Raw genomic sequence first — 15288 nt, forward strand, 5'->3', positions numbered from 1 at the left:
GCAGCAAATCGGCGCGACCGCGCCGAAGTGTGAGAATTTAAGCTTACTTGACTCAGGTAATATTTGTTGTGCTATTGAGTGCAATTACTAATTAAATTAGATGAAGGTAATAGTTTCAGCTGAATGGTCAAAGCTAGGCAGACTTCGAATTCCTGTCCGTTGCTGGTTACATTTAACGCATAATTCCTCCTGTGTTTAATGGATAAATCGTGATTATTAAGCAATTACGCTATAAGCGCCGCAGTGACATTAAAAAATGATAGCTAGTAAACTATACTGCAGAAATAGCACTGGTGTAGTACAGTCGACATTTGATATATTTAGTCAAAGGTGCAACGTTATTAACAACGAAAACTGAAGTCCATATGTTTCCATTTCTGCCAATGTAGAGAGAGCATGAATTAACGTTTTCTTATAACAGGGACAGTAAATCAGTAAGTGCGCTGGTCGCACACGAACAGGTCCGCTTACAGGGCAAACTTAAACGTGCTCTTCTCCCTGATGAGTAGTTGTTACTTGGCCGTAGCTACGTAATGGTGCATTTGCGATCTGTGATTATCCGGGAATTTTACTCATTTCTGAGCTCCTTACACTGCTCTGACCTTATTACGAGGGCTCCTTTTGTTGTAACATCTATTCGGTCGCGAAAAGGATAATCATAAATGCCCCCCTCCCCCCCTCCCCCATGAACCATGGACCTTGCCGAAGTGGAGAGGCTTGCGTGCCTCAGCGATACAGATAGCCGTACTGTAGGTGTAACCACAACGGAGGGGTATCTGTTGAGAGGCCAGACAAACGTGTGGTTCCTGAAGAGGGGCAGAGGTATTTTCAGTAGTTGCAGGGGCAACACTCTGGATGATTGACTGATCTGGCCCTGCAACACTAACAAGACGGCCTTGCTGTGCTGGTACTGCGAACGGCTGAAAGCAAGGGGAAACAACAGCCGTAATTTTTCCGAGGGCATGCAGCTTTACTGTATGGTTAAACGATGATGGCGTCCTCTTGGCTAAGATATTCCGGAGGTAAAATAGTCCCCCATTCGGATATCCGGGCGGGGACAACTCTGGAGGACGTTGTCATCGGGAGAAAGAAAACTGGCGTTCTACAGATCGGAGCGGCGTGATGCAGTCGATGCGTATGCTAGGAACACTGTTGAACACAGCTGCACGAAGCTTCATCGGATTTTTAGTGTGATTTAAATTTTGCAACTGATCAGAGGTTAAAAAGTAGTCCTTGTATCAGTTTGTTTTTTCTCCACCCCCCATAGATGATAGATAGCACGCTTTTGTGCTACGCACAAGAGAGGAAAATTTCAGAGTTACTACTTTCAGTCAGTATTTGTGGCAAAGCATTGCCACAGGATCCCAAAATGCACATGCAAAGCACAACGTGAATATTCAGGAATGTTCAGATAGAATACTGTGTATAGCGAACAATGGTTACTATCAGTTACTGAAAATAATTATGGCCAGCCCTCGGTGATAAAAGGCGAAGGGTGAATGCAGAACGGCGTGCCTTACCTATAATAGGTCCGAATGAGAACAGCATGACACCACAGAACACCATGTTCAGTCCGACGGCAGCTGGCAGCTTCTCTTCAGGGCAGACTTCGGCGACGCAGAGGTTCGTGTTGACAACGGCAGAGCCCCGACAGAATCCACACAAAGCACTCCACACGCACAGCATCACCAACGAAGAAGACATGGCCAGCCCTGCAAACATGGGTAATCACAATGGCGAAACGAGGATATCTTCAGTACTGGATGTTCATGGGTATAGTGACCAATATACGAAATGTTGAGACAGTCGATTGGTAAACTGAACACAAGCAGGAGAGCCGTTTTTTCCCACTCTTTACCCCACTACGTCGCAAGGCATATCTACTTACTTGCTACCTGTTTTTCAGTGGTATACTGGCCCTTCCGCAGGGCGTCTTTTAATATGCTGCTGGCCATCCAAAATGCAAGATCAACAAGGAGTGAAGATATCACAGCTAAAATGGTACTGGAGGTAACATGTTGTACATAGTGCACGTGATTGAAAATGCAACCCCCGTAAAATGAGGAAGATGAAATCACTATTGCTGGCTATAACCGCTGCTACACGCGTCGGCAATGAATCAAAGAGGCTCTGAATGTGTTGTTGGGGGTACAGCAGTTCATGCTGCTTCCACATATTGCCAAAGCTGATTCGGTATAGGAGCGGTTAGTGTATCCCGGGTCAGTCGCTCCGCAGTCATCGACCAGACGTTTTCGATAGTTGAGAGAACGCCAGAACAGGGAGGCCAAGGCAGCAATGCAATCTGATAGGCAACGAAGAAGTCTTGAACATTGGGTGCCACGTATGGTGAGCCTTATCTTGCTACACTGAGACCGTTGGAAAGCTCTGAAGGTAGGGGGAGACTACAGCTCCAACAACACTTCAGAGATGTAACGCTGGCTGGTTAGTGTACCGGCAATATGTACTAGGGCAGTGCGGGAGAGGTATCCAGTACCACTCCAAACCAGTACGGCGATGTGTAAGGCAACAGTTCAACAGTCTCTCACCACGGCGTCTTCAGACTCTAATCCAAACATCGTGGTGGTGCAGCAGAATCGGGATTGGACGGTAAAGACAATCTTCAATACTTTCAGCATTTCGGGGCCCTGTCAGCAACTACATAAATATTAAATTCAAAATTAACAGCTTCAGTTGCGGGGTTACCTAGATTTATCTAGGTTTCAATTGGGATAACCCAACCTTCTTCAGAATTACACTTACAATGTCTTTCCATTCGGCTGCCCATGTGTGCCGTTCATCGCGCTATTCCCGGTTACTCAGTGCCAAACGCAAAAATGCACGCCACTGCTGCAAACGACATGAAATGGTAAGTGCAGACACTGTGTGTTTCGCAACAGACCGTATTTGTTGTCATATGGTAACGGAAGGCAGTGGCAAACCACCTCCTATAGGACCTTGCCTAGTAGGGCGGTGGGGGTCTCCCGCATCGTTCCCCTACACTCTGTAAAGGAGTATGGGACTTCATCATCATCATCATCATGGTTCGTGATGTGGCAGAGCGATCCATCACTGGCATACGCACAATACGCCTACCATCACGTGTTCTGGTGCAACGAGGTGGATGCAGTCGGTCCCGTTAGGCTCGTCCTTACCCCCTGCATCCAGCGATTACAGATCCGCATCACCGTTCCTTGGTTCCGTCCTACACGATCACCTATTTCTCTGAAGGACTATCCACAACAGGCAACTATTCTTCCTCGATCGAACTCAGAAACATCCTCCCTCCCGCAGGGTCAAAGAATGATGTATTTAAATTTCCGTCTGTTAATAATATGGTAATAGCTCCTGCTAAAACTGGAAGTGAAAGAAGGAGGAGCAGGGCTGTAATAGCTACAGATCAAACAAATAAAGGTGTTTGATCTATATACTTCCTGATCGTATATTAATTGCTGTTGTAATGAAATTTACTGCACCAAGAGTGGATGATACACCTGCTAAGTGTAGTGAAAAAATAGCTAGACCTACCGATGCACCCCCGTGCGCGGTAGCTCCTGCTAGAGGAGGGTAAACTGTTCATCCTGTACCAGCACCATTATCTACTATAGAAGATGTAAGAAGAAAGGCTGTCTTCTACGAGGCATACTGAAGCTGCCTATGCAAAACAACAGCACGAAAGAATGATTCCAGTCCGTCCACACGGCTGCTTGTTCCCCCTCAATACAACGCTTCTAGGTGCCATTACTGGCGCCCCTGATGTGCGCCTAAGCTGAAATGCTAATCATGTACGCCTCTCATCACCGCAAACGCATGCCGCAAATTTCACCTCATTTTGATGCCTCGTTCAGGTTGTTACATTTCGGACGACCCGCAGTGTAAGTAGTGGCGCGGTGCTCGGAAGCGGCTGGGACTGTTTATTCTCCGTTAAATGTGTTATCGTCTCACGGAGTACAGAAATCAGTACGCAAACGCAAGGAACGCACATCAACATAATCACAACACGCTGCACTGCTACATGAGAAATCGATTCTCAGTCATCCAGTTTGACAGAAGGAGCGTTCTTTTGGAAAGGATTTTACCTTGAAACGTCCCCTTAAAAAAATCAGTGAATTACTGTGCCTATAAACCCCTTACGTTATTTGATTTTCAAACAGATGAGCAGAACTGAACGTACTCAGACATTCTCTCTTTACTTATTCTGATCAACGCTAAACTGACACACAATACTTTTAGCGCAACGCAATCTGACTTTCAATAATCCCTACGAAAGAATGGCCCTGACTGATAATAACCTATACCTTTCATGTGTCACTTACCTCACAGAAATCTTCGTTACTCGAACTACTACAATTCAGCCAGCGCCACTACTGCCAGCTAAATAAAAGATTCAAACTACTGAAGGCGCTAACTACTGATAGGCATACTTAGCAAATGAAAGATTGCGAGAATAGCGCGTAACGATGCGCAGTTGGAGGTGAGCCGCCAGCAATGGTGGATGTGAGGAGAGAGATGGCGGAGTTTTGAGAGCGGATGATGTGGACGTGTGTCCATCAGAGACAGTAAATTTTTAATACTGGATGTCATGAACTGATATATATATATCAGTTCATGACATCCAGTATTAAAAATTTACTGTCTCTGATGGACACACGTCCACATCATCCGCTCTCAAAACTCCGCCATCTCTCTCCTCACATCCACCATTGCTGGCGGCTCACCTCCAACTGCGCATCGTTACGCGCTGTTCACATCTAACTGTCCACTACAATAGAGAATTTTTCAACATTGCAAACCAGACACAGACTGCTCTCAGCACAGCCAGTGAGTTTCATACAGAGCACTACTTGGCGTTACCAATATAAAAACCTAAACAGCCTATATACAACCTCACCACAAACGCTGCTCCCTCTTTAGTGTACCGACAGATTATAGCTTTCTAACAGAAACACTTCAAACTAATACGAAGTAAATATGCTTTTCACATGGAAATAACTTCTCACAGTCCAATGAAATTTTCACACGACATGTGTTAATTTGACACAGCCAAGAGTAAAGTCGCTTATCATTACTCAGCAAAATGGGGGGAAAACTTTACTATAGGTTTAAATATACAATAGGTGACATAGGTAGCAGCTTTTTTGTTTACATTGGTAAAGACTCATTACCAGTTTCATTCATGCTTCGATGTGACAGTTGCGGGCGACTATGAACATATCTCCACATTATCAGAGAATGCGGGAGCAACTAATAGTGGAAACTATTAGGTTGTCATTTTGTAACTCCTCGTTTGTATACCGCCAATTAGAATGCGAAGAAATTAATGAAACAGATATTATAAGACCACGATAGTTTTGCTTTCATAATACACAAAACTATTAGAGAAGCAGTTCTGATATTTCCTTTAGTAATAGAACAGAGAATAAATAACAGGAAGTGTACCTAGAAAATCCTTATAGCTTCAGTGATACCTTCCATCTTATAGAGCTGTATGGGAATCTTTCGAGAAATACTGTGGCTATTTTTGTAAACTGGCGGTATGTTAAGGACTGTAAAAAATACTAAGAGACGAGTTGGGTTTTTTGGGGAATTATACATTACGGTTTCAATAAAATCTCATACATACGATATTTCAGGTACAAGCAATGTGATTCCCTTCATTCAGATAAGTTATTGCATTCAAATTTATCTACACTAACAGAATATTTTCAAAATTGTAAGTACCCACAACTTTATTCTTATAAATTCGTCGATAAGTACGTAAGATTCTTTATTTGCAAACTTAGTGCACTTAATATGGGGCAGTATGACTTACCACTGTTTACTTACTGGACTAATTAACGAAGCTTTACTTCGAAACCTCTGTAAGACACAAATTTAAAGGTCCGAAATGTTTCATTGTTTAATACTAAGATTTCCATTAATAATTTTTGCAATAGTAGAGTATAACAACCTCAAAGATAAATGTGCGATTCAACACGATGCACTCAAAGAATGTTAAGGGTGGCCCTCATCATGTCTCATCATCCTGCCACACTAATTCACGTACACGACACTGTAAGGGGAGCAACACTGTTTACTTGCTTCAATAAGTATTCACATTTACCTGCATCGTAATAACTTTCGAAAGCAATTCGCGTTCAGGATCATATTCAGGATCTTTCAGTGTTAGTTGCCCGCATCATCCTCAGACTCGCAAAAATCATCCATGAAAATCGATCTTCAGGTACGAACACTGTATACGTTACTACTGTTGACATCTATGTCTTTGGACTTACCACTGTTTACATGCAAACATTCTGAGAAATCCAGCCATTAGCGAGAATGTAAAGTTTAAGACAGAGCTGTCTTGGCTGGCCGCGGGGGTCATGCGGTTCTAGGCGCTCAGTCCGGAACTGCGCGACTGCTACGGTCGCAGGTTCGAATCATAACTCGGGCATGGATGTGTGTGATGTCCTTAGGTTAGTTAGGTTTAAGTAGCTCTAAGTTCTAGGGGTCTGATGACCTCAGAAGTTGAGTCCCATGGTGCTCAGAGCCATTTGAACCCTTTTTGAACAGAGCTGCCTTACTGCGGTTTATCGTGGAACTATCAACTAATTTCCATGCTTTACATATAATAACTGTTTCTAATGGACTGTCCCCTCCCTTCATGATATCTTCCGTTGTCCTCAAGTACCAAGTGTACGTATAAAACATGGAAGACATAGTAAGCACATTTCCTCTTCAGATACCATGAGACAGGGATGAACTTAATTGACAGTTTTGTAACTTATCTATCATGTATGGAAGAAGGAAAACAGCAATAGCAGTAGCAGTAATTATTGTCTAGATCCTGCTGAATGTAAGAATGTGAACCAAAATTTACAAATAATCTCACGTACTGGAAAGTAAGTAGTATCCGACACAAGCTAAAAGCGGAAAACCCTCCTTGGTTCTTATGTAAAGCTTCAATGTGAGGCCGCACTTAGGCAAGAGAGCTAAATCCACTGACAGAAAACAACTCGCAACACCAAGGAGTTGTGCGACAAACGAAAGTTGAAAGATGTGTTTCTACATCTGAAAGATGGCGTCTATATAAATTCCGCCCCGCCGCAAAAGAATTGGACTAGTAGTGCAAATATTGGGATACAAATGAGCTTTGCTTTAAGAACACGCTGTAACACTTGTGAGAGTTAGTTACTTTTCAGCCGGCCGGTGTGGCTGTGCGGTTCTAGGCGCTTCAGTCTGGAACCGCGTGATCGCTACGGTCGCAGGTTCGAATCCTGCCTAGGGCATGGGTGTGTGTGATGTCCTTAGGTTAGTTAGGTTTAAGTAGTTCTAAGTTCTAGGGGACTGATGACCTCAGATGTTAAGTCCCATAGTGCTCAGAGCCATTTGAACCAAGTTACTTTTCAGACTGGAAGTAGTGAGTTGATGTTAGTCAACAACGCCTATAACGTGGTGAGTTTGAACGAGGTCGTGTAATAGTGCTATGAGGAATTTTATGTTCCTTCTGCAGTTTTGCAGAAAGTCTTTGCAGTATTGTAGGCACTGTATATGACTGCTGACAGAGGTGGTCACGGGAATGCACAGTTGAAAGAAGACCGGACTCCGGACGGCCATGTGGCACTAACGAGATAAGAGACCACCGTATTCGACGAATGACTTTGTCGCATCGTACTGCATCCGCAGCACGAAACCGAACAGCAGTTGGCACCCAAGTGAGACAATGAACTGTTACAAATCGGTTCCTTCAAGGACAGCTCCGACTCAGACACCCTGTATCGTGAACTCCACTAACCTCAAAGCTCAACTGTCTGCGAGTGCAGTGGTGTCAAGCGAGAGCTCATTGGATGGCAAGCTGGAGGGCAGGGTGGAGGTCTCGTGTTTTCTGGTGTAAACTGGTTCTTCCTCGGTGTCAGTGATAGCCATGTGTTGATTATGAGGAGGCCCATTGATGGCCTGTTTGCGTGCTACACACACTGGATCTATACCTGGAGTTATGGTCTGGTATGTGATTTCGTGTAACAGGAAGAGCATTCTCATGGTTATCCCAGACCCTCTAACTGTAAAACCGTACGTCATTCTGGTCGTTCGACCTGTTCTCCTGCCACTGATGAGCAGCATTCCAGAGTGTTTTCCAGCAGGATAACGCTTGCCCCCACACCACTGTTATAAGCCAAAATGTTATAGTCTGTGTCGACGTGTTGTCTTAACCTGTATCCAATCGAACACATATGGGACATCATCGGACGACAACTCTACAGTCAACCACTAATTGAATTAACCGTCCCTGTATTGACCGACCAAGAGCGATAGGCATGGAACTCCACAAACTGACTTCCTCACCTGTGTAATAAAATGCATGCACGTTAGCATGCATACTTTCAACATTCAGCCGCTTACACTCGTTATTTATGTACCACCATTTCATATTTGCAATGGCGTATCTCGCTTGCACATTATTCTGCGATCTTGCAATGTTAATCGCTTACAAATGTTACAAAGACAAATACACTCCTAGAAATTGAAATAAGAACACCGAGAATTCATTGTCCCAGGAAGGGGAAACTTTATCGACACATTCCTGGGGTCAGATACATCACATGATCACACTGACAGAACCACAGGCACATAGACACAGGCAACAGAGCATGCACAATGTCGGCACTAGTACAGTGTATATCCACCTTTCGCAGCAATGCAGGCTGCTATTCTCCCATGGAGACGATCGTAGATATGCTGGATGTAGTCCTGTGGAACGGCTTGCCATGCCATTTCCACTTGGCGCCTCAGTTGGACCAGCGTTCGTGCTGGATGTGCAGACCGCAGACCGCGTGAGACGACGCTTCATCCAGACCCAAACATGCCTAAGGGGGGCAGATCCGGAGATCTTGCTGGCCAGGGTAGTTGACTTACACCTTCTAGAGCACGTTGGGTGGCACGGGATACATGCGGACGTGCATTGTCCTGTTGGAACAGCAAGTTCCCTTGCCGGTCTAGGAATGGTAGAACGATGGGTTCGATGACGGTTTGGATGTACCGTGCATTATTCAGTGTCCCCTCGACGATCACCAGAGGTGTATGGCCAGTGTAGGAGATCGCTCCCCACACCATGATGCCAGGTGTTGGCCCTGTGTGCCTCGGTCGTATGTAGTCCTGATTGTGACGCTCACCTGCACTGCCCCAAACACGCATACGACCAACATTGGCACCAAGACAGAAGCGACTCTCATCGCTGAAGACGACACGTCTCCATTCGTCCCTCCATTCACGCCTGTCGCGACACCACTGGAGGCGGGCTGCACGATGTTGGGGCGTGAGCGGAAGACGGCCTAACGGTGTGCGGGACCGTAGCCCAGCTTCATGGAGACGGTTGCGAATGGTGCTCGCCGATACCCCAGGAGCAACAGTGTCCCTAATTTGCTGGGAAGTGGCTGTGCGGTCCCCTACGGCACTGCGTAGGATCCTACGGTCTTGGCGTGCATCAGTGCGTCGCTGCGGTCCGGTCCCAGGTCGACGGGCACGTGCACCTTCCGCCGACCACTGGCGACAACATCAATGTACCGTGGAGACCTCACGCCCCAAGAGTTGAGCAATTCGGCGGTAAGTCCACCCGGCATCCCGCATGCCCACTACACGCCCTCGCTCAAAGTCCGTCAACTGCACATACGGTTCACGTCCACGCTATCGCGGCATGCTACCAGTGTTGAAGACCGCGATGGAGCTCCGTATGCCACGGCAAACTGGCTGACATTGACGGCGGCGGTGCACAAATGCTGCGCAGCTAGCGCCATTCGACGGCCAACACCGCGGTTCCTGGTGTGTCCGCTGTGCCGTGCGTGTGATCATTGCTTGTACAGCCCTCTCGCAGTGTCCGGAGCAAGTATGGTGGGTCTGACAGACTGGTGTCAATGTGTACTTTTTTTCCATTTCCAGGAATGTATATTCCAGAAATTTCATTATTTTGCGTTGGGAGACGTCCAGCAACATTACCAGCTTAACTGAAATGGTCATCAGGAGCAGTTGGTCTTATTATGCCAGGTAACTTACTACGGAGAACTATCAAGTCACATGTGGGTCGACGTCGATGAAATAATGGCGTAATACTAAGCCAAAAAGTTTAGGAAGTATTTCGAAGCGTAAGTCCTAAGATGCTATGCAAGGGTGAATTACACTGAAGCGCCAAAGAAACTGGTATAGGCATGCGTATTCAAATACACAGGTATGTGAACAGGCACAATACGGCGCTGCGAACGGCAACGCCTATATAAGACAACAAGTGGCTGACGTAGTTGTTACATCAGTTACCGCTGCTACAATGACAGGTTATCAAGATGTGAGTTTAAACGATGGCACACAGAATATCCGAGATAGCGATGAAGTGGGGATTTTCCCGTACGACCATGTCATGAGTGTACGGTGAATATCAGGAATGCGGTAAAACATCAAATCTTCGACATCGCTGTCGCCGGAAGAAGATTCTGCAAAAACGCGACCAACGACGACCGACGAGAATCGTTCAACGTGACAGAAGTGCAAACCTTTCGCATATTGCTGCAGATTTCAATGCCAAGCCGCCAACAAGTCTCAACTTGCGAACCATTCAACGAAACATCATCGATAAGGGCTTTCAGATCCGAAGGCCCACTCGTGTACCCTTAATGGCTGCAGGACACAGTTTTACGCCTCGTCTGAGCCCGTCAACACCGACATTGGACTATTGATGGCTTTAAGCACGTTGCCTCATCGGACCAGCCGCTTTTCAAATTTTATCGAGCGGATGGACCTGTACGGTATGGAGACGTCATGAAACCATGGAGCTGCATGTCAGCAGGGAACTGTTCAAGCTGGTGGAAGCTCTGTAAATGTGTGGTGCGTGTGCAGTTGGAGTGATATGGGACCCCTGATACGTCTAGATACGACTCTGACAGATGACACGATATGTAAACATCCTGTCTGATCACCTGAACCCATTCATGTTCATTATTCGGGACACGCCACAAGTCGAGAATTGCTACAGAGTGGCTCCAGAAACACTCTTTTGAGTTTAAACATTTCCGCTGGCCACCAAACTCCCCAGACATTAACATTATTGAGCGTATCTGGGATGCCTTGCAACGTGACGTTCAGAAGAGATCGCCACCCCCTCGTACCGTTACGGATTTATGGACAGCCCAGCAGGATTCATGGTCTCCGTTCCCTCCAGCAGTACTTCAGACATTAGTCGAGTTCATGCAACGTCGTGTTGTGGCACTTCTGTGCGTTCGCGGGGACTCTACACGATATTAGGCAGGTGTATCAGTTTCTTTGGCTCTTCAGTGTTGCACATGGAGACCCATAGGTAGAGGTCTACGCGGATAAGAAAACTGCAATTTGCATCCCACCGCGTCCGCAAGGTCCTAACCTTGAACCACATCCGCATCCGCATATATTTATGGTTTGAACGATTAATTAACAGTAACAGACAGCAGTACTTAGAAGTATGGTATGTAATGACATAGTTATTGTTAGGGTGCCACTTCTGCGACAACCTAACTACTTTTGACTTCTTAAATCACAGGAAATGCTTTATACCTACTCTAAAGCATTGGCGCTCCGGAGCACACACAGTAGCGGCTCGGATCTCGTGTGATTGGAAACGCTATTTAAGAAAATTAAATTCAATGTAACAGTATTAAATGATGACAATACGTGTACAGAAACAACTATCTTTCTCTGCTCTTGTGCCAAGGCCGCGGTGGCCAAGCGGTTCTAGACGCATCAGTCCGGAACCGCGCGGCCGCTACGGTCGCAGGTTCGAATCCTGCCTCGGGCATGGACGTGTGTGATATCCTTTGGTTAGTTAGGTTTAAATAGTTCCAAGTTCGAGGGGACTGATGACCTCAGATGTTAAGTCCCATAGTGCTCAGAGCCATTAGAACCAAGCCATTCTTGTGCCAAAGCAGCTGAAAATGACGATGGTTTTAAACTGTTACTAGCATATTGCATAATTTACCGACTTTCTTTTTTTTTTTTTTTTTTTTGCTCGTTGTCACTCGGTCACTACAAAACGCTAACTGAAGGCAGCGGAAAATTGCAACGGGCACCTGTCTGGTAAACAGTGGGCAGGTTTGCCACCCAGAGAGCACTTCACAGGCCACACGAAAGACACGGTCGCGGAAACGGATTAGGCGCAGGTCTCTTGGGTACAGCTACGTCGGTCCCTCTACCCGGGCGCTGCAAGGTTCCAATAATGTCCTTAGGTTTTCAACTAACATTGCAACATACGTACTGGGCAGATGCCTTGCTCATCATCCTCAGATGACCCGCGGATATCCGCGCCGTTCGCGATTTTATCCGCCAAGTAACAAATACTGCGAATATCCGCATCCGCGCAGACCTCTACCCATAGGTATCTGTATAAGGCACTACGGCGCCTATACAGATACGTTGGATACACCGATTTTATACGTAGGTACTTTTATGTTCAGAGCCTGACACTTGCTAAACGCCGGCCGAAGTGGCCGTGCGGTTCTAGGCGCTGCAGTCTGGAACTGCGAGACCGCTATTGTCGCAGGTTCAAATCCTGCCTCGGGGATGGGTGTGTGTGATGTCCTTAGGTTAGTTAGGTTTAACTAGTTCTAAGGTCTAGGGGACTAATGACCTCAGAAGTTGAGTCCCATAGTGCTCAGAGCCATTTGAACCATCTGAACTTGCTAAACAACAGAGAAACTCTTGGACAAGAATAGTCACAGGCACGTATGGACACAGTACATACTAATAGAGATGGGGTGGTGTATTTACATCGAAAAATGGCTCCTATTTCACCTCATGGTAAGAAAGATGAACATAAATAATGTTTATATGGGTCGCTATCGGACTGTTAGTACGAAATATGCCCTCCAGGGCTAATAACGAGCATTTGCACCTGTTATTTATACAGGCTATTGTCCTATTCCTTTGTCAAGGCGGTTTCCACTTTTTTCACAGTTTGGGGAGGGGGGTGTTCGTTCGGAAATACGTCTGCCAAGAGCAGCCATGTATACTCTATGGTCCGGGGAGTACACAGACCATTCCATATCTTCACTTTCCAGCGTGGCTGACACCTCAATGGTCCCGTGCGGGCAGACAATGTCGTGCATAAGCCGGAAGTCTGGAACCACCGCATCTCTGAACAGACGAACTCGATCGAGAATAATGTCCCTGCAATACTGTTGTACTGTGAAGGTACCTTGCGCGGAGATACAGGGTGACAATTACTGTATTATACGGAGAGAGACGTGCGTTAGTTACAAACTATAACTCGCACGCACTTTATTCAACGTGCAAACGTCACTACAGATATTCGGATTTAGGTTGTGCCTTATTCAATACGCCTGCCATCACTGGCGATGATGCGATGCATACGAACAGCGAAATTCTGCATGACCCGCTGAAGTGTCTGAACATCGATGCTGTCGATGGCCTCCTGGATGGTCGTTTTCAGCTCAGCAATGGTTTTAGGGTTATTTCTGTATACCTTTTTACAATGTAGCCCCACAAAAAGGAGTCGCATGTGTTCAGATACGGACAATATGGCGGTTAATCGAGGCCCATGCCAGTGGCCTCAGGGTATCTCAGAGCCAGAATGCAGTCCCCAAACTGATCCTCCAGGACATCAAACACTCTCCTGCTTTGTTGGGACCGAGCTCCGTCTTGCATGGAAAACATCTTGTTGAAATCAGGGTGGCTGTGTATAATGGGGATGAAAACATCTAGGATGTCAACGGGCCATTAAGGAATATCACATCGACTATTCCATGACTGGGCATTGCACACTGCACAGTCACCCGTTGAGGGTGAAGAGACTTAGCGATCGCGAAATGCAAATTCTCTGTCCCACAAATGCGCCAATTTTGCTTATTAATGAATCCATCCAAGTGAAGGTGGGCTTCGTCGCTAAACCAAACCATACATGCGCTTACTAATTTTCATCATGCCCCGCGGACAACGGTGCAGTTTGAACGTGCTAATGCAAACCGTTCAAAGTTATAACGATTTTATTTAATATGGTTCAATAATTGTCACCCTGTATGTAAACGTGTCCGGCCTTTATGCATAATGCCAGTCGACACGTAACTCCTGGGCCATAACGATGACGTTCATGAGCTTTTTGTGATGTGTGACGTGGTCTCTCTACACTACAACTGGCCAGAATCACTTGCCACATGTGGGCGAGCGTTTCTAGACGCTTCAGTCTGGACCCGCGCTCCTGATACGGTCGTAGGTTAAAATCCTGCCTCAGGCATGGATGTCTGAGCTGTCTCTGGGTCAGTTAGGTTTAAGTAGTTATAAGTCTAGGGGACTGATGACCTCAGATGTTAAGTCCCATAGTGCTTAGAGCCATTTGAACTTGCCACAGTGAAGCGAGATTCGTCGGAGAAAATAATAACGGTGACCCCGACCGACGTGCTCCCTACACCAACGAAACCTTTCTCGAATATGGCGTGGTTGAAGTGGAATGTATGAATCAGGCTTTTGACCGTACAAATCAGCTGGATTAAATCGCCACGAAATGGTTCTGGTAGACACACGTGTACCGGCAGAAACTGCACCGTCTGCAGAGTTCTGCCTGGGGTGAGATCTCTGATCGTTTTCGTCACTAGAGCTACATATCGATCCACTTGGTCCGCCACATACATGATTTCATGTATCATTTCGACTTTCAGCGACCTATTTTCAATCGCGAGATGAGGCTTATGGAGACACAAATTACTACAGCCATAGTAGTGACATTTTGACAGGCTTAGAGCCATGTAACAGCTTGTCCACGATCGTGAGCACTCAAATTAAGTCTTGCATACATAAGCAATGTTGCACTAATCGGTTCCACAACAGCCTTCGTCAGCACCATGTAAGACGTCATGGTCTCCTGACCTTCATTGCTTACATACTCCGCCCTCACAATCATATTCCGCACATCAAGACGCTACATTAGAACCCAAACTAGATAAGATAAAGTAAATGTTGTATGAATTCATGTAAACGATATGTAAATCGCCAGTGCGCACCGAGATTGAAAGACTCGAGGCTGTCGTACATACACACATTTAAGACAAGACGGTCGCAGGGGCTTTTAGTTCGGGAGAGGCAAACCGCATGCCGGGGGGCTGGTCCCTTCAGAGGACGAGTCAACCTATCTACATTGGTCAGCGACTGCCCATAGAGCAGACAGAGTTTGCCCGAATGAAAGGCAGAATGACCCCGTGTTCAGCTTAAAAGCAAATTCCGCTACATTGTGTGGAAGCGCCCAGCCTACCCATTCTTTACAAACATTGGTTTTCACAGGGAGAC

At 46.2% G+C, this 15288-nt stretch overlaps 1 protein-coding gene across 3 annotated transcripts in view; it reads right to left on the reverse strand.

The window, feature by feature from the left end:
* Positions 1 to 15288, reverse strand: part of LOC126272275 (monocarboxylate transporter 12-like) — a 152879-nt gene that overhangs the window by 7233 nt on the left and 130358 nt on the right. For all 3 annotated transcript variants that reach the window (XM_049975025.1, XM_049975024.1, XM_049975026.1), the window contains exon 7: positions 1521 to 1712. In XM_049975025.1, coding sequence (XP_049830982.1) covers positions 1521 to 1712 — 192 coding nt within the window. The remainder of the gene's footprint in view (positions 1 to 1520; positions 1713 to 15288) is intronic.

This window comes from Schistocerca gregaria, chromosome 5 (genome assembly GCF_023897955.1).
Source record: "Schistocerca gregaria isolate iqSchGreg1 chromosome 5, iqSchGreg1.2, whole genome shotgun sequence".
NCBI classification, from domain to species: domain Eukaryota; kingdom Metazoa; phylum Arthropoda; class Insecta; order Orthoptera; family Acrididae; genus Schistocerca; species Schistocerca gregaria.